Source organism: Gossypium hirsutum, chromosome A01 (assembly GCF_007990345.1).
Source record: "Gossypium hirsutum isolate 1008001.06 chromosome A01, Gossypium_hirsutum_v2.1, whole genome shotgun sequence".
Taxonomy (NCBI): Eukaryota; Viridiplantae; Streptophyta; class Magnoliopsida; order Malvales; family Malvaceae; genus Gossypium; species Gossypium hirsutum.
In genome coordinates this window covers 10,322,287-10,341,336 of record NC_053424.1, presented here as the reverse complement: position 1 = coordinate 10,341,336, position 19,050 = coordinate 10,322,287, and the positions used below count along the sequence as shown (strand labels likewise).

General features: G+C 37.3%; 1 protein-coding gene, 1 non-coding gene and 1 pseudogene across 11 annotated transcripts; 2 read left to right on the top strand and 1 right to left on the bottom strand.

Annotated features, from left to right (window-relative positions):
• Window positions 1–50: 50 nt before the first annotated feature.
• On the top strand, window positions 51–11,119 carry LOC107917008 (uncharacterized). 10 transcript variants are annotated; one of them, XR_005900189.1, is made up of 7 exons: window positions 51–717; window positions 812–876; window positions 950–1,488; window positions 6,836–6,963; window positions 10,121–10,185; window positions 10,454–10,645; window positions 10,750–11,119. XR_005900189.1 is itself a non-coding variant. In XM_016846396.2 (3 exons), the coding sequence occupies exons 1-3, from the start codon at window positions 415–417 to the stop codon at window positions 1,246–1,248; spliced, it is 381 nt and encodes a 126-aa protein (XP_016701885.1). In that variant the 5' UTR covers window positions 90–414; the 3' UTR covers window positions 1,249–1,377. The 10 variants fall into 10 exon arrangements, 1 of the variants encoding a protein (XP_016701885.1); XR_005900192.1 differs by having other exon boundaries at window positions 92–717; window positions 809–876; XR_001689669.2 differs by having other exon boundaries at window positions 10,121–10,645.
• Window positions 11,120–12,420: 1,301 nt separating this feature from the next.
• LOC107917667 ((+)-delta-cadinene synthase isozyme C2-like) lies at window positions 12,421–14,061 on the top strand (annotated as a pseudogene).
• Window positions 14,062–14,744: 683 nt separating this feature from the next.
• LOC121206825 (small nucleolar RNA R71) lies at window positions 14,745–14,850 on the bottom strand. Its single transcript, XR_005902003.1, has one exon. It is a non-coding gene; the product is annotated as a small nucleolar RNA R71 (small nucleolar RNA).
• Between the last annotated feature and the right edge of the window lie 4,200 nt (window positions 14,851–19,050).

Here is a 19,050-nt window from a genome sequence, read left to right as displayed (position 1 = left end):
ACAAAATCCAAGAAACAAATAAAACAATCGGATCATAAAACTTTTGGCCCAAACTCCACTAATAAAAGAATATTCTAGAAGCTAAACAAATGCCAGCCCTTTCACCCAATCAGAGAGTTCTGTGTGCGTCTCATCCTTTCATCTGTCTTTTCATTTTGGAGACGTTCCAGAATTTCGAGGAAATTTGTTGCCTCATGACTTTTGATTTACTTTTGTTCTTTCCTTTTCCATTTCATATCCTTTAGTCCTCTCCTGAAACTTGTTCTCTGTTACTTTAACTTCAGTAAAAACTCTTTGATGATGACTCATAGCCGATTGGAGATGTCGTTTCCAGCCCCGATCAACTTCTGCTTCAGTAACAACCTGTCCATTTTTAGATGTGTTGTTGCCAGCCCCGATTAGAGTTGTCGTTGCATGCCTGTGGTTAGCATCTGTATGCCTGTCCATTTTCAGAGCCCTGATGCCAGGTTATGTGCTTCTGCATTTTCTGTTCTCTTTACATGTTGGAACTAACATTCAAGAAACATTGTTCTTCGTTCTTTTATGTAAAAAATGAAAGGCCCTATTTCCGACCTGTCTTTGTTTTGATTCTATATCTTCTTTATCACTGTCAAAGAGTCGCCTTCAATGATTACATGAGTTAAGCCTAGTTCTCTGCCTATATTAACTGCCTGTAAACATGCAATGGCTTCAGCTGCAAAACTAGAGGAAATGTTGGTATGTATTTGTTCTTTTGATACTGTAACTGCTCCTTTGGGGTTCCTGACTATTATTCCTGAACATGACTTTTTCTCCTTTTTATCGAAAGCAGCATCGAAGTTGATCTCGAAGAAACCTTGTGGCGGAGGCCTCCATGCCTTGAAATTCCGATCCGAGGTGAGTTCCTTTCTTTCAATATCTTTTAGTTCTTGTATGTACTTCTAGATGAAATTTGCTGTTTCTGCTCCAGACCGCTTCTGACTTTCGTGGACCCATTTATTCCTAGCTGACCAGATAGCCCATATGGCGCAGATAAAAATTTGGACTACTTCTGTTTTACTGTTTAACACCGTCCCGGTAAACCATTCCATATATTCGGATTGTAAAATGTTCTGGGGCCATGCAAACTCTAATTCTGCCCATGTTTCTTTGCTGACAGCACAATCGCGAAAAAGATGGTCTCTATTTTCCTGGCCTTGCATGCACCTCTGGCAAATGTCGTTATTAGTTACTCGCTTTGTTTTTAAGTTTGCTAGGGTAGGAAGATAATTAAGAGTGGATCTCCAAGCTGTAATTCTAATTTTTAAAGGGAGGTCACTTGTCCAGATTTTCTTGTAAAAGTTATTATTTGCACTTTGGTTGTAATTTCCATTACTTTGTAAGAGAATTTTGTACCCACTGCGTGCCTTATATTCGTCGGATGCCTTGCCTCTCCAACAAAGAAAGTCGTCGTGAGGAGAACGGGCCAATGGGATTAATAAAATCTGTTGTGCAACCTCTTCCGAAAAGGTAGTATGAATCAGCTTCGACTTCCATGTTCTATTTCTATACTCGATAAGTTCTGAAACTATTGGAACCCACCCATTGTTTGAAAAGTCAAAAAGGGTGGGCACCGAAAGTAGAAAGTAAAATTGGTTGGCAAGTTGGGTTAAAAGTTGGCATGGGATAATTGCAATTTTGGTCCCTAATTGTATAGGGACATTGCAAGTTGATCCTTGAACCTCAACTATAAATAGGCCTAACCATTTCTTACTTTCTTCATCCCACACTTGCCATTCTCTACTTAAGGCAATTGTTCTCTCTCCCTATTTGTAAACTTTCACTTGTATTTTTGGAGTGAAATATATTTGGTAGTGCCCGAGGACGTAGGCAAAATTTGCTGAACCTCGTTAAAAATTCTAGTGTTCTTTATTTTTGTTCTGCATATTTTGCAAGTGTCATTGTAGTGATTTATTGTGCTATTAAATTACGATAGAGTGATATTCTGGCTAGGAAAGATCTGGTATGTAAGCGATCCTCGTGATCCACCTCTCTTTTCTGGGAATTGAACTTAGTGTGATTTTTCAGTACAATAATTTTACTCTTTCACACGCTTCCGAGCAACAATTGGTACCAGAGCCAGGTTCGTACTTGGGGAATACGACCGTTTACGGTACTATTCACGTATACGGCACTATTCACGTATACGGTACTATTCACGTATACGGCACTATTCACATATACGGTACTGTTCACGTATACAGTAGTTGGGATTGAGGAGAAAAATGGCAGCAGCATCGTCATCAGCAAGGACTACTGTGACAAATGCAAAATTTGAAGTAGAGAAATTTGACGGTACCAATAATTTTGGTATGTGGCAGTGTGAGATCCTGGATGTCTTATGTCAGCAAGAGCTGGATATAGCCCTTGAAGAAAAACCTGACAAGATGGATGACAAGGAGTGGGCCAAGATCAATAGACAGGCGTGTGGTACAATCCGCCTATGTTTGGCCAAAGAGCAGAAGTACTCCGTCATGAGGGAGACATCAGCGAAGAAGCTGTGGGATACATTAGAAGAAAAGTTTCTAACGAAAAGTCTTAAAAATAGGCTTTATATGAAAAAGAAACTTTTTCGGTTCACGTATGCACCCGGTATGTCGATGAATGACCATGTGAACTCATTCAATAAAATTTTAGCAGACTTGCTAAATTTGGATGAGAAATTTGAAGATGAAGACAAGGCATTATTGTTGTTGAATTCCCTTCCTGATGAATATGATCATCTTACCACCACATTGCTTCATGGGAAAGATTCAATCACATTTGATACAGTCTGTAGTGCGTTGTATAGATCTGAGACTCGAAAGAAAGATAAAAGAGATCACAGAGATACAACTGCAGAAGTCTTAACAGTAAGAGGTCGTTCACACAGCAGCAAACCTGGTAGAAGGGGTAAGTCCAAAGGGAGACCCGCCAAAGATGAATGTGCCTTTTGTCGTGAGAAAGGGCATTGGAAAAAGAATTGTCCTAAGTTACAAAAGGGCAAGTCTATTTCTAATGCATGTGTAGCGGAGCATGATGAGGAGTCAGACTTTAGCTTGGTTGGCATGGCAATGGCATGTCAAACGGATGAGTGGATATTGGATTCGGGATGTACTTACCATATGTGTCCTAATAAGGACTGGTTTTCTAGTCTTGAAGAACTAGAAGGTGGAGTTGTTTTTATGGGCAATGATAGTGCCTGTAAGACAATGGGTGTAGGTACAATCAAATTGAAGAACCATGACGGCTCAATCCAAGTTCTGACAGATGTTCGCTATGTACCCAGCTTGAAGAAAAATCTCATCTCATTAGGGGCCCTAGAATCTAAAGGGCTCACAATCACTTTGAGAGATGGATTACTAAAGGTAGTAGCTGGGGTATTGACGGTGATGAAAGGCACTAGAAGAAATAACTTGTACTATTTAAATGGAAGTACAGTTATTGGATCAACATCAACAGCTTCTGCGAAAGATGCAGATTCAGAGGCTACCAGGTTATGGCATAGACGATTGGGACATGCTGGTGAAAAAGCTTTGCAGACTTTGGCGAAGCAAGGCTTGTTGAAAGGTGCAAATTCTTGCAAATTGGAATTCTGTGAACATTGTGTTCTGGGCAAGCAGACGAGGGTAAAATTTGGTTCAGCAATTCACAATACGAAAGGAATTCTGGACTATGTTCACAGTGATGTGTGGGGACCTACCAAAGTGGCTTCTTTGGGAGGTATGCACTATTTTGTCACTTTTCTTGATGATTATTCAAGAAAAGTATGGGTGTATCTAATGAAAAGAAAAAATGAAGTTTTGGATGCATTTCTGAAGTGGAAGAAGATGATGGAGACTCAGACAGGTCGAAAGGTCAAACGACTTCGATCAGATAATGGTACTGAGTACAAAAATGATCCATTTCTACAAGTATGTCAAGATGAGGGCATTGTGCGACACTTCACTGTTCGAGATACACCACAGCAGAATGGGGTGGCAGAACGCATGAATCGGACTATACTGGAGAAAGTTCGATGTATGTTGTCCAATGCTGGATTGGGCAAGGAATTTTGGGCTGAGGCAGTTACATATGCGTGCCATCTAATTAACCGATTGCCATCAGCTGCAATAAATGGAAAAACTCCTATGGAGATGTGGACTGGTAAACCTGCTACTGATTATGATTCTTTACATGTTTTTGGTTCCACTGCATATTATCATGTAAAAGAATCTAAGTTAGACCCAAGAGCAAAGAAAGCATTATTCATGGGTATAACTGGTGGTGTAAAAGGATACCGTCTCTGGTGTCCTGATACAAGGAAGATTGTTTTCAGTAGAGATGTAACTTTTGATGAATCAACCATGATGAAGAACGAGGATTCACAAAAGGATGACAAAACCAGTAGTACTTTGCAGCAGGTGGAGTTTGAAAAGGTTAATGATGATCCAGCTAATATTGAAAGAACAAATGATGATGAAGTTTCGACCCAAGAACTTCTACAGCAACAAGATTCAATTGCATATAGGAGGCCAAGAAGAGAGATTCGTAAGCCTGCTCGCTTTGACGATATGGTGGCCTATGCACTTCCAATTGCAGATGATGATGTTCCTTCCACTTACACAGAAGCAATAAGTAACTCTGATGGTGTAAAGTGGAAGCAAGCTATGAATGAAGAAATGCAGTCTCTTCATAAAAATAGGACTTGGGAGTTGGTGAGACTGCCCAAGGGAAAGAAGGCAATTGGATGCAAATGGGTATATGCAAAGAAGGAAGGATTTCCTGGTAAAAATGAAATTCGATACAAGGCTAGATTGGTAGCAAAGGGTTACGCTCAGAAAGAAGGAATAGACTACAATGAAGTGTTTTCTCCAGTTGTGAAGCATTCGTCTATTCGAATTTTGCTAGCCTTGGTTGCGCAATACGATCTTGAACTAGTTCAGCTTGATGTGAAGACAGCATTTTTACACTGTGATTTGAAAGAGGAAATCTATATGACTCAGCCTGATGGATTCAATGTTGCTGATAAAGAAAATTGGGTTTGCAAACTGACAAAGTCGCTTTATGGATTGAAACAATCTCCGAGGCAGTGGTACAAGCGATTTGATCAGTTCATGAAAGGGCAAAGGTACACAAGAAGTAAATTTGATCATTGCGTATATTTTCAGAAGCTACAAGAAGGAACTTTCATATACTTGCTCTTATATGTTGATGATATGCTGATAGCATCTAAGAGCAAAGTTGAGATTGAGAGATTGAAGACTCAACTCAATCTCGAGTTTGAGATGAAAGATCTAGGTGAAGCTAAGAAGATTCTTGGCATGGAAATATGTAGAGATAGAGCTCATGGCAGAGTTAGCTTGTCTCAGAAGCAGTATTTGAAGAAAGTACTACAGCAGTTTGGCATGAACGGGCAGACCAAACCTGTAAGTACCCCGTTGGCTTCTCATTTCAAGCTTTCTGCACAACTATCTCCTTCGACGAATACGGAACGAGAATACATGTTGCAAGTTCCGTATTCTAATGCAGTGGGTAGCTTGATGTATGCAATGGTGTGTACAAGACCCGACATTTCACAGGCAGTTAGTATAGTGAGCAGGTATATGCATAATCCTGGAAAAGGACATTGGCAAGCTGTGAAATGGATTCTACGGTATATTCAGAAGACCGTGGATGTTGGATTACTGTTCAAGCAGGATAATACACTTGGTAAAGGTGTTATTGGGTACGTTGATTCTGACTATGCCGGTGATTTGGACAAGCGAAGATCAACCACCGGTTATGTGTTTACACTTGCTGGAGGACCAATAAGTTGGAAGTCTACACTACAGTCTACAGTTGCATTGTCAACCACAGAAGCCGAGTACATGGCTGTAACAGAGGCTGTAAAGGAGGCTATTTGGTTACAAGGTATGGCTAAAACCTTGGGGTTGGTTCAGGAGCATATTAACGTGTATTGTGATAGTCAAAGTGCTATTCATTTAGCAAAGAATCAAGTTTATCATGCACGTACAAAACATATCGACGTACGATTCCATTTTGTGCGGGAAATTATTGAAGAGGGGAAAATTTGTCTTCAGAAGATCAAGACTGCAAATAATCCCGCAGATATGATGACCAAGGTGGTAACAGCAACCAAGTTCGAACATTGTTTGAACTTGATTAATATCCTGCAAGTTTAACAGTTGAAGAAGGCACTATCAAGTATTGTTGTCAAAGGCAGAAAGAATTGTGTGAAGATAAGATTATCCTAATCAAATCTTCAAGGTGGAGATTATTGGAACCCACCCATTGTTTGAAAAGTCAAAAAGGGTGGGCACCGAAAGTAGAAAGTAAAATTCGTTGGCAAGTTGGGTTAAAAGTTGGCATGGGATAATTGCAATTTTGGTCCCTAATTGTATAGGGACATTGCAAGTTGATCCTTGAACCTCAACTATAAATAGGCCTAACCATTTCTTACTTTCTTCATCCCACACTTGCCATTCTCTACTTAAGGCAATTGTTCTCTCTCCCTATTTGTAAACTTTCACTTGTATTTTTGGAGTGAAATATATTTGGTAGTGCCCGAGGACGTAGGCAAAATTTGCTGAACCTCGTTAAAAATTCTAGTGTTCTTTATTTTTGTTCTGCATATTTTGCAAGTGTCATTGTAGTGATTTATTGTGCTATTAAATTACGATAGAGTGATATTCTGGCTAGGAAAGATCTGGTATGTAAGCGATCCTCGTGATCCACCTCTCTTTCCTGGGAATTGAACTTAGTGTGATTTTTCAGTACAATAATTTTACTCTTTCACACGCTTCCGAGCAACAAAAACTTTAGTAACATCTTGCCTATTGCCTATTTTCTGAACCAGCAAACCATTAGCATTCGGAACCCAAGCATCTTCTTCAATTTTGATGTTACTTCCATCACCAAGCCTTCAGCTTAGACCTGAGAGCAGTAGCCCTTTGGCTGCCCATAAAATTTTCCAAGTATATGATGGTGAGTTTCCTAACTCTGACCTTAAGAAATCAGAGTTTTGATAGTACTTTGCTTTTAATGTTCTTGCCAAAAGGGACATCGGATTATCAATTAATCTTCACCCTTGTTTTATAAGGAGGGCCAAATTGAATTTCGCTAAATTACGATAACCAAGTCCACCCTCATCTTTTAATTCACATAATTTGTGCCAAGAACACCAATGAATTCCGCGTTTACCTTTCCCCTTTTTCCACCAGAAGTTTGCCATTAATTGTTCCATTTCGTAGCACGTAGTCATCGGTAGTAAGAAGCAGGACATTGTGTATGTGGGAATTGCTTGTAAAATAGCTTTAATGAACACCTCTTTCCCTCTTTGTGATAACAAACGAGTACTCCAATTGTCTATTCTCATCTTTATACGGTCTTTTAGATATTGAAAAGCCCCACGTTTTCTTTGGCCCACCATATTTGGTAAACCCAAGTATTTTCACAGTTATTGGACCTTTTAGCTCCCAGTCGGTTTGATATATTCGCTCGAACTGTCTCTAAAGTATTTGAGCTAAAAAACATCGTTGATTTTCCATAATTAATGCATTGGCCGGAACATTCCTCGTACTCTTTTAGAATTTGTTCAAATGTTGTAATTCCCCGCTCTGTTGCTTCCCCAAATAGAATGCAATCATCAGCAAATAACAAGTGAGAGATTTGAGGTCCTCGTCTGCTTGCTTTGATCCCTTTTAGTCTTCCTTCCTCAGCTTCTAACCTTAGTAGTGTAGAAAGTCCTTTGCTACATATGAGAAATAACAAAGGGCTAAGTGGATCGCCTTGTCATAGTCCTCTTTCAGGGTTAAATACCATTCTTGGGACGCCATTTAAAATCACCGAGTATGTGACCGTATTAATACACTGCATAATTCTCGCAACCCATTCTTCATCAAAACCCATCTTAATCATCATTTGTTTCAGAAACCTCCATTCTACCCTATTGTATGCCTTACTCATATCAATCTTAAAGGCCATGAACCCTTTTTTCCTCACTCTTTTGTTCCGGAGAGTATGTGTCTAAAATCTATGGGGCTATTCGGGTGAGCTGGTTTTGGAATTAATACTATATTCGTATGGTTTAAAGGTTGCAAAGACATACCTTTATTTAGGACTTCTAAGCAAAACTCACAAATCTCTTTGCCTACATTAAACCAAAATTTCTGAAAGAAAATAGCTGGGAAGCCATCAGGCCTAGAGGCTTTTGTCGGCCCTATGCTCTTAAGCGCTTCAACTATCTTTTCCTCCTTATAATTTGCTGCTAATATTTGGTTCATATCCTCATTGATACATTTTTTAACCCCTGATAGAAGATGGTTTGTGTTGCCAACCCTTTTTGATTTAAAGAGCTCCATAAATTAATCTTTAACGATGGTCTCCATATCCTCTCTTTCTGTCTTAAAGATTCTATTCTTGTCTTCCAATCCCTGGATACGATTCATCCTCTGTCTTTGCGTGGCTTTACTATGAAAAAACACTGTGTTTTTATCACCCTTAAGCAACCAATTGGCTCTGGCCCGTTGTTCCCAATATAATTCCTCCTTTTCCATTTCCTAATTAAGCTCCAACTTTATATCAATGATTTCTGCTATCACATCATCGTCCCGATCCATATTATCAAGTTGAACCAATCGATCTCGAAGGTTCTTCCTTTTCCTATCTTATGTGTACTTGATACTTCGTCCCCATTTTTGTAGGCCAGCTCGAAGATTTTCCAATTTAGCAAGAGCATCACCTGATTTCTCATCCCATAGTTTCCTAATAACATCAGCACAATTTGGTTCCATAAGCCACCAAGACTACTTAAAGCGGTTTTTCCCATCATGTGCACTATTCATCTCTGTTTTGATTAGAATTGGACAGTGGTCAGAGAATGAATGCGGAAGATTTTGTACCTCGTAATTACTAAACAAGTTGAGCCAAGCATTATTTGCCACTCCCCGGTCTAGCCGTTCTCGAATATTTGTGTTCTGAAAGTTGCCCCTCTCCCATGTATCCTTCTAGCCCGTATAACCCAAATCGACTAATTCACAATTTGTCAAGACCTTTTGAAAAGCCTCCACCTGCCTTTCATTTCTTGTTGCGCCTCCTGTTTTTTCATGGGCATACATAATCTCATTGAAATCACCACATACACACCATGCTCCTGAATTTGTTTCTCGTAGCCTTCGAAGAAGATTCCAAGATTCCTGCCTATCTGAGACTCGTGGATTCCTATAAAATCCAGTGAACCTCCATTTGTTTGAGTTATTTTCATCAGTGACTTCAACATCAACATGAGATTCTGAATAACTAAGAACATTAACCAAGTGATTTTCATTCCATGCAAGGCAAATTCCACCACGTGTACCCGTTGCTGATATGTCTATCCCGTTTTGAAAACCACATTTTCTCTTGACTCGTTCCATGCATCTATGATCTAATTTTGTCTCCATTATGACGACCAGTTGGGGTTTGTAGAGTTTCAACGTGTGTTGAAATCTCCTAATAGCCCGGGGATTCCCCAGTCCCCAGACATTCCAGCTTAGGAGTTTCATGGCTTCCGGTCGGCTTGCCCATTGGCAGCCGCTGATATAACTTTTGTCAGTTCTGAACTAACGTGGGAAACAGTCTGCTTACAATCAAAATTGGCATAACCATCCTCCCTATCCTTATTTGCCTTTGCTTTTTTAACCGGACTTTCATTAGTGGGGTATGTCACATTCTCAACTAGGCCTTTGTGATTAAACTTGCTTTTACCCAAGATCCTTTCTGACATATTTACATCAAAGTTCTCCTTCCTGTCCAATAAACGCCATCTGCTTCTGTGATATCTCGGTTGTTGTGTTGCGTACCATTCTTCATAATTTTTAATCTTCATTTCATCTCTCTGATTTTCTGCCATGCTACTTTGGTTTTTCTGTAACTTTTCCTCCACAGTGGTCATACGCTTTCCAAGACTATCAATACCATCATTAAATTTGTTATTTTCCTCCCCATCACTTGCTTCCAGAATATTTGGGTCTTTTTTTGAAACTTTTTCCATCTTCATATCTATCTGTGTCTTCGGCATCAATAAATCTGTACTGCACTTACTGTTACTATCTGGTTCTTCCATGCCTGTATAGTTACACTGTATCATTGTTTTCTTTTTCAGGGACCCGAGCCATATGCTTTTTTTTCCTTTGATAGAAGATTCAGCTTTGAGCGCTATTGAATAAGGTAAGTCATCCTCTGTCTTTACCCTTTCTTCAGACGAAATACTCATGCAGTCTTTAAACCCATGCCCTATCCGACCACACCCAAAATAGAACGTTGGTAGGGTTTCGTATTTAAAAGGAAGCCAGGTTTTTCTTTGATTATTTGGAGAGACAAACAGACCTCTCCGTAGTGGTTTCTGAACATCTAAATTGACCTTAAGCCGACAAAAGTCCCCTTTAATCTCTGATCGTATCACACTCCCAAACGTGGATCCCACCGCATGCATCAGATCCTTTTTGTTGCATTCTGGAGGACATGGCCCTGTTTTTATCCAAAAAGGAGAAAAAATCACTCGAATCTTGCCTCGCTCCAGTGGTTCCTTTAATTGATCAAGAATTAGTAGTTGTTTTCGAAAAAGCCATGTGCGACCTTCCATGATACGCTCCAAGTCATCCTCGTCTTCAAAAACTATTGAAAACAGGTTCTGCCCCATAATATTAATCTCGAATTTCTTTCTACTTTTCCATACACTTCTTAATTGTGCTCTCAAACTATCTGGGTTATATGATTTCTTTGTCCAAACAGTGCAAATCAGTGTTGGATTTTCTGCCGGAGTTACTAGCGAACTCTTTACTGTTAACTGGATCAGTTCTTCTTCAAGGAAAGCTAATTCCTTTTCTGCTTCCATACCCTCAAGTCACCACTCGTACGCTGCCTAACCACAGTAGCCGCTGTTTCTTTGGGATGCTCAGAGAGCACTCTTGACTTTTTAGGGTTAAATTAGAGTTGAATTAATTTCCAACCTATTTTGGGTTTTATTTTTAATGTTCTAACAATAGAGTGAAAATTATTTTAAGTTTAGGTTATTCTAGACTTAAGCATTACTAATCTAAACTATTCTTGAATTTAAATTATTAAATTTTTATGATGGAATTAATTAAATCATACTATAAAATATTACTTAGATATTAATTAAAAATGTGGTACACTATTTCATTTTGCTTTCTTAGACAGAATTGAAGTCATGTATGTGTGTGACCAACCCATTGTGAATGGTTTATTGTTGAAATTTCCTAGAAAGGAAGAGTTGCCACTTGGTGGAAGACTTTTGAGTATTAAGCATGCATCCATCCATCCAAGTCATTTGATAAATTAAGGTTTTATAGTATATGGGTAAGACTGAAATATATTTTCATATTGGGTGTTTTAAGGAATAAAATAGAGTGGCCCATGACATATTTAGCACCATTTCTTTCTAAAAGGGTATTTGCGTTTTCAATTGAGATGGGATGATTCCATTTTGAAACCATTAAAATCCTCACACCATGTTTGACCAAGTGAGAGTTTCCTTTACATGAAAACAAAAATCCACAGCCAAAATATCTTAATATCTATTATCTTTTTATTTATTTATTTGAGTATGTTATAGTCGTCATTCTCTTCTCAAGAAGTGAACTAACAAATTAAATTCAATGTTTAACTCTTTCTTAGCATACCCAATAATATAACTAAAATTCAATATGCTGTTCACTCCAATTGGATACAGAACCCTTAAGTGAATTTGCTTTCCAACATAATGTTTTCAATTCAAGCCCTCTTGTTTGAATGAAGATTCAAGTAACTGCACGTGTTTGCTTCTTTTTCAACAAGTTTGAGAGGAAAAATCATAGCAATCCAGATTTTCTGCTGTAGATGATACAGAAAATTACTTTTTTATTTCCACATTTCCCGGGCACCCTTTGTTTCTACACTTCTCAGCTGAGGAAGAAAAAGAAAACGATTAAAAAGTAAATGTTACACTAGTAATCTATTCAATTAAAAAATCATCAATATATGAATTTTTTTTTATTTTTATTTTTTATGTTTAGATAATGACATGTAATTAAAAAATGTAAATGTGCGCCACTTAAAAAACTAACAAAAATAGAATAATAAAACATTGCAAATTAGCCTAAACATCTAATCCATCACCCTTTTTTTTTAAATTTTAATTACTGATTATCCATTATATTAATATTACTTGTGCATATGTTTGTTTTTTCTTTTTGGTACATTACTTTTGGATTTGGATATGTTAAATGTCTTAGCAGGCCATTGTAATTTGCAATTTAAAAGTAAGTAGTCAAATATAATTAAATTTATTAGATATTCTTCTAGAGACTGTTTAGATGAGGGGTTTCTAAGTTTTTATAATTTAAATTTTTGTTAAAATTATGAAAAAATTTAAAATGGGATTTCAGTAAGTCAATTTCTTCCTCTTTTTAAAATACAAATTCTTTCTTCAAATTGGGTGGTTTTTCAAATTTTCTTCAAATGGGATTTAAGCTGGAGAAATGGCTTCACAAGTTTCTCAAATCCATGCTTCACCCATTTCCTGCAACATGGAAAATCGTCCCAAGGCCGATTTTCATCCTGGCATTTGGGGAGATGTCTTCCTCAATTGTCCTGATAAGGTCTACATACATACATACATATTTTGTGTATATATGAATATAAATTGTATTTAATATGAAGATATTTTCATCTTGGAGCAGGATATTGATATTACAACTCAACTACGTTATGAAGAATTAAAAGAAGAAGTGAGGAGGATGCTTGTGGCGCCCATGGATACTTCAACCCAAAAGTTGCCCCTAATCGATGCAGTCCAAAGATTGGGTGTGAATTACCACTCTGAAAAAGAGATTGAAGATGCATTAGAGGCTATATACCATGACAACAATGAAGCTGACAATGATCTCCGTACTACTTCTCTTCGATTTCGATTACATAAAGAACACGGCTTTGATGTTCCATGTGGTAATTAAATCTTCAACTTTAGAATTTCTTAATATTTATTTCATATTCCAACAATGTGTTCGATGAGAACTTTGGATACTGTTTGAGCAGAGGTATTCTACAAATTCAAAGATGAGGAACGGAATTTCAAGTCATCTCTGACGAATGATGTGCAAGGACTGTTGGAACTTTACGAAGCTTCCTGTATGCGTGTGCATGGGGAAGATATATTGGATGAGGCTATTTCTTTCATCACCACTCACCTAACTGTTGCAGCTGCAACTTTAGACTATCCTCTGTCAGAACAGGTTACTCATGCCTTAAAGCAGTCGATCCGAAGAGGCTTGCCAAGGTCGAGGCTAGGTGATACATTTCCATATACCAGGATATTGAATCCCACAAGAAGGCATTGTTGGAGTTTGCAAAGATAGATTTCAATTTGTTACAGCTTTTTCACAGGAAAGAGCTAAGTGAGATTTGCAGGTAAGTGTTTGGATCCTTTTTCTCTAGAAAAGGTTGTCCGGATTAATTACTAGAATTAAAAATTCAGCACTCTTTTCTACTAAATGAAATGAGTATAAGATTGTCATAACAAGTATGAATTCTGTTGTTTTCTGGTAGGTGGTGGAAGGATTTAGACTTTACAAGCAAACTACCATTTGCAAGAGATAGGGTAGTTGAAGGTTATTTTTGGATCATGGGAGTGTACTTTGAGCCTCAATATTCTCTTGGTAGAAAGATGATGACAAAAGTAATAGCCATGGCATCCATCGAAGATGACACATATGATTCATATGCAACCTATGATTAACTCATTCCCTATACGGATGCAATTGAAATGTTAGACTTGTTCAACTATTGTAAATCAACATTCATTTTCTAAAGCGTGCATAAGATCAATTATCGAATTAATACTAAAATTAGCTATGAAATTGTGTTTCAGGTAGGATATTAAACGTATGGATCAACTCCTAGAGTTCATGAAAATTAGTTATAAGGCGCTATTAGATGTTTATGAAGAATTGAAACAACTAATGGCTAAGCAAGGGAGACAATCATGTTGAATATGCAGAAAAGTCCATACATAGGTTGGCACTTAACTTGGATAATCAAAAGCTTAATGCCCAATTTTGTTTAATTTGAATAATTAGGAAACTTTTAGATTATAAATACTATTTTATTTCCTTATTTTTACCAATCTTTTCTCTTTGGGTTTAGTGTATGACTCGTAGTAGGGGAACACCTATAGAGCCGGTCACAAATCCAAAAAGAATAATTCGTAGGAATCGTTGATAGCAACAACAGCAACATCAAATGCAGAACCAACCACCTGCTCTAGGTAATTTACCACCACGTGAGAATCCATTCTTCGACGAAGCTAACAATAACAATTTAGAAGATCCACCACCACAGCTACCCGCAAACATTAACATGGCGCGTAATGAGAGGACTCTAAGGGAATAGGCGTTACTAAATCTGGATATAGTCCAAGGAAGTATATGAGACTAGATATCACAACCAATAATTTTGAGATCAAGCTAGCTATGATCCAGAATAATTTGTAGTTTCAAGGAATGATGATAGAAAATCTGAGTTAGCATTTAAAATGGTTCCTTCAGCTTTTTGATATCTTCAAATAAAATGGGACATTGGTGACGTTATTCATCTTCTATTGTTCCCCTTTTCATTAATTGATAACACCTTTTGTCGGTTAGATTCGTAGGCACTAAGATATATCACAACATAGGATGAACTTGCAGAAAAGTTCCTACAAAAGTTCTTCCTTATTAGCAAGACGGTCTAACTAAGAGGGAAAATTTCTATGTTCAAACAATTAGAGGGAGAAAGTTTTCACGAATCTAGGGAGCATTTTAAAATGCTGATTCAGAAATGCCCACATCACAGGTTGCCGAATGGTTACGACTGCAAATTGTTTACAATGGTTTAGATGTATATGTAAGGTCAGGATTAGATGAAGCTATAGGAGGTGCCTTAATGAACCAAACGTACGAGGATACGTACGAATTAAAAGAAAATATGGAGATGAATTCCTGCCAGTGGCCAACTGAACGATACATATATGGCTAAAAACCATTTATGGTGAATGTTGTCCAAGAGGACGACTGATATCAATAGTTAGTGGATAGAATCAACCGCATAGAAGCTGGGAAGAATGCATTGTCTATATATGGAGAAGACAAACTGCTCTTCCAGTATATTATCAATTACATCATGAATAGGGGTGGAAATCCTTATTTAAATACTTACAGTCCTGGATGGAATTGTTATTCGAACTTGAGATGAGGAGGAAATTAAGGAGGAGGGACTAGTTCTGATCAAGTCAAAAACACTAACTATCAACCTCCTTATCTATAGAAACTTCAGGAAAGGGCCAACCCAAATGACCATACTATATGTGGTCAATGCTTGAATCGAATCGAGGGGGAAATGCAGTCAATGAGGATAGATGTGAAACATGTGTAGTCTGAGTGCACCAACTCAGCAAAAATATTGACTAAGCTTGAAGGTCAGATGAGCCAATTGATGAGCATGATAGGTGATATAAAAAGACAAATTGACACAGGTATCTTTAGCAACATCGAAGATAGCCCTTGGAGAGAATGGAATGAACATGTAAAAGTAATCGCGCTCCGATTAGGTAAAGTATTAAGTAGCCTAGAGAACCTTACTCAGGAAAAACATAAGGGGAGTACAAGTGGTCTTAATAAAGGATTCTTAGAAGCTATTAATGAGCCAAAACTAGAGGAACTAGTCGAACCAACAGCTGAATTGGAGAAAGAGGCAATTAAAGAACCTCCCGTTGTAAAGATAACATTCCTACCAAGGTTAGAGGAGAAATAAACACGAGTAAAACATTAAATGATAACTTGCCTTTGATCGAACTAATTGAAAAAGTCCCTAAATACACTAAAATTTTAAAAGAAATCATATCTAGGTGTAGGAAAATTAAGGTAGGTAAATAAGTTAATATGAATGCTTCTTGTAGTGCTATTATATCTAGACAAGTTCCCCAAAAGCTAAAAGATCCGGGAAGTTTTACAATTCTCATAGAGATAGGAAGTATAAATCTAATGCCCTTATCTGTATATGAGAAACTCGTATTAGGGAATCTGAATCACACTCAGGTAGCATTACAACTGGCTGACAAATCTTTAGTACAACCAAAAGAAGTATTAGAAGACATGTTATTTAAAGTATGCAGCTTCATTATCCCGACGGACTTCATAATTCTAGACTTCGAGGAATATTATAAGATACCTATTATGTTAGGTAGACCATTCTTAGCAACATCAAAATCAATCATTGATCTAGAAAAGAATGAGTTAAAAATGAAGATCAATGGTGAAACTGAAACTTTTAAATGCAATTATCAACAGAGGGGGAAAAGAATACATTAAAAGAATACAGTAATGAAATATCTATTACTAAACTTGACTACACTGAATTAGAGAAAGTACTTTTTGTGAACATTGTAGGTCCAAAAATTAGGTTTAGAAAAAGGGACAAGCGAAAGAAGGTGGAGTGGCATGACAGACGCAGGGCCAGTACCGAGAGAAACAAGAATGACATAATGTCTTTAAGACTGTCGGACGAATCTGGTAGTGAAACGTGACAAATTGGAGTAACTTTTAAATTTAATGTAACATATTGTATATTTAACTAACTGTTTAGTGTAGATTCTAGTTTGTATCAGATTGATGTTTTATAAAAACCGAGACATCCTGGGGATTGGAAATTTAGGCTAAAACAGATTCGGTGTTGCAAACAAGGCTAGAATTGAAGGAATCAAGAAAACCATCTCGATATCGTAACATGGAAACCATTATGTCCCGACATGGTAGGCAGCTTCCCCAAGTTTTTCAAAACTGCAGGGTGTGTCGCGACATTGACATTCTGATAGAGATGTCGCGACACGGTACCCTTGTGTCGCACATCACTGTAATTTATTTTATTGGGTTGACCCGACCCAATTGCAACCCAAATGACTAAACCTAATTATATCTGGTTTTAAGCAAAAAATCTTTATTTTAAAACCCCAAGACACTCTAAACCATTACTTAAAACCTTTTTAACGTCTAATTCTTTCAAAATCCTCTAAATTTATTAACCCCTAAAATTCTTAAAACCTCAAATTTCTTTTTATTTCCAAATCTTTGTTTTGCAGATCTTATTTTCGGAATAAACTCACTAGGTGTAAGGATTTAAAGACAGAACAACAAGATTTCTCAAGGGAATCCGACGAATCTCCATTTGAGGTTAAGAGTTCCTAACTTATTTTATTGTTTTTACTATTCTAGTGGAAGGTTTGATTGCTAGGTTATTAGTCATTAGCCTAAGAATATAATTGAATATACCTCTAAGGAAAGTTAAGTGAACTAATGAACTGGAACCATCGAAGGTTCCAAAACTCTCAAATTTCCTTAATCTAAATGTTGGATGATATTTATAGAACTCTAAGGAAAAATATTTATTCAAGAACAGGGTTTGAACCGTTAATGATCCTATGTCAGGAGACATGACCTCTAATAAGATATCATAGATGCGAACATTTTTTTACAATCCCAAAAGACTTTATTGTGGTCCCTGTAGTTCAGGAATTCTATTCATCTTTACGGGACCAAGAGTCTAAGAAAACTAAAGGACACATGGGATACAATACCAGTGCGAGGGAAAGAAGTACGAATTACCCTTCGGATTATTTGTGAATTTTATAATGCTCCATTTTATGAAATTTTTTTATAAAAGAAACTGATTTGAAATATTTTCGAGATATAAAAATGGATAATATTATAAACTTCCTAACAGAGAAGAGGGGTGAATGGAAATGTCGCCCATGTACTGATATTCTAACCTCCTTTAATCAAGCAATAATGTTCCCTGAAGCAAAATTGTGGATTCAATTTTTGTGCACCAAAATAGTTCTTGCTTTGAATATTTCTAATGTCAATACTTTTCGAGTGGTTTTGCTTTATGCTATTTTGCAAAAAAATAGGTATGCATTGGAACGTGGATATTTCAAAATATGAAATGGTGCACTGGTAGCCAGAAAGTGGGAGTATTCTTTCTCAACTTAGTGACAACCTTATACAAAAGAGTAGGTGTTCCAATGTCATCTACAAAGCAATCAATGAAGCCATCCCTAAGCATAATTGGTGACACTTTGTATACACAGTACATTGAGCTTCGGACTAAATAGGTTATGGAGTGGAACAAATGCGAACAAAAGATGATGGCCGCTACGGCTTCGTTTCAAAGGAAAGCAAAATTGACCACTCAACAAGAAATTGATGAGAGTAGTCATCCCAAGCTAGATTGGATGATACAGTGGATGCAGTAGTTGGACCCGATTTTTGAGAAATTCGCACAAAAAACAATATTAAGGTACCTAATTACATACCAGACATGTTTGAGCCAATGCATCCAGAGTAAGAAGAAGAGGAGTAGGAGAGCGAAGAGGAAGAATGAACTAAGGAGAGGGAGGAACATGATGAGATGGATTTTGAGGAGGATGACTGAACTTCTAATTTTTATTTTTAAAGATTATATTAAATTTGGGATGATTTTTAATTTATTTAAATTGTTAGGAATAGGAGTAATAGTAGATTATTAGTTGTTTGGTGTTTTGTTTAAATTTTCTACGTAGGAATCCCACATAGTAGATGCACAACAATTTTGAGTTGTTAATGATCGAAAGAGGAAACACCCACCAATTGTAATACCCCTTACCCATGTCTGACTTTGGGACAGTGTACGAGGTATTACCGGACTTAAACATAACCAATCATACAAGACCGAGTCATAAAATTTCCATCCAAATTAAAACTTTTCATGTTTCATCATAAAGTCCCTAATATGGGCTTACGAGGCCCAATACATGCTTTGAAAGTGGTTCGGGACCAAATTGAGAACTTATGAAAACTTTGAAAAATTTCTTAAAAAACAGGGGCACACGCCCTGAGCATATGGCCGTGTGGCCAGCCGTGTGGATAAAAGTTAGGCTATTTACCAAGCCTTTTTCTATCCAAAACGTTTACACACTTATACCAAATTTATCAACACACAACATGGCATTATCATAAACATACA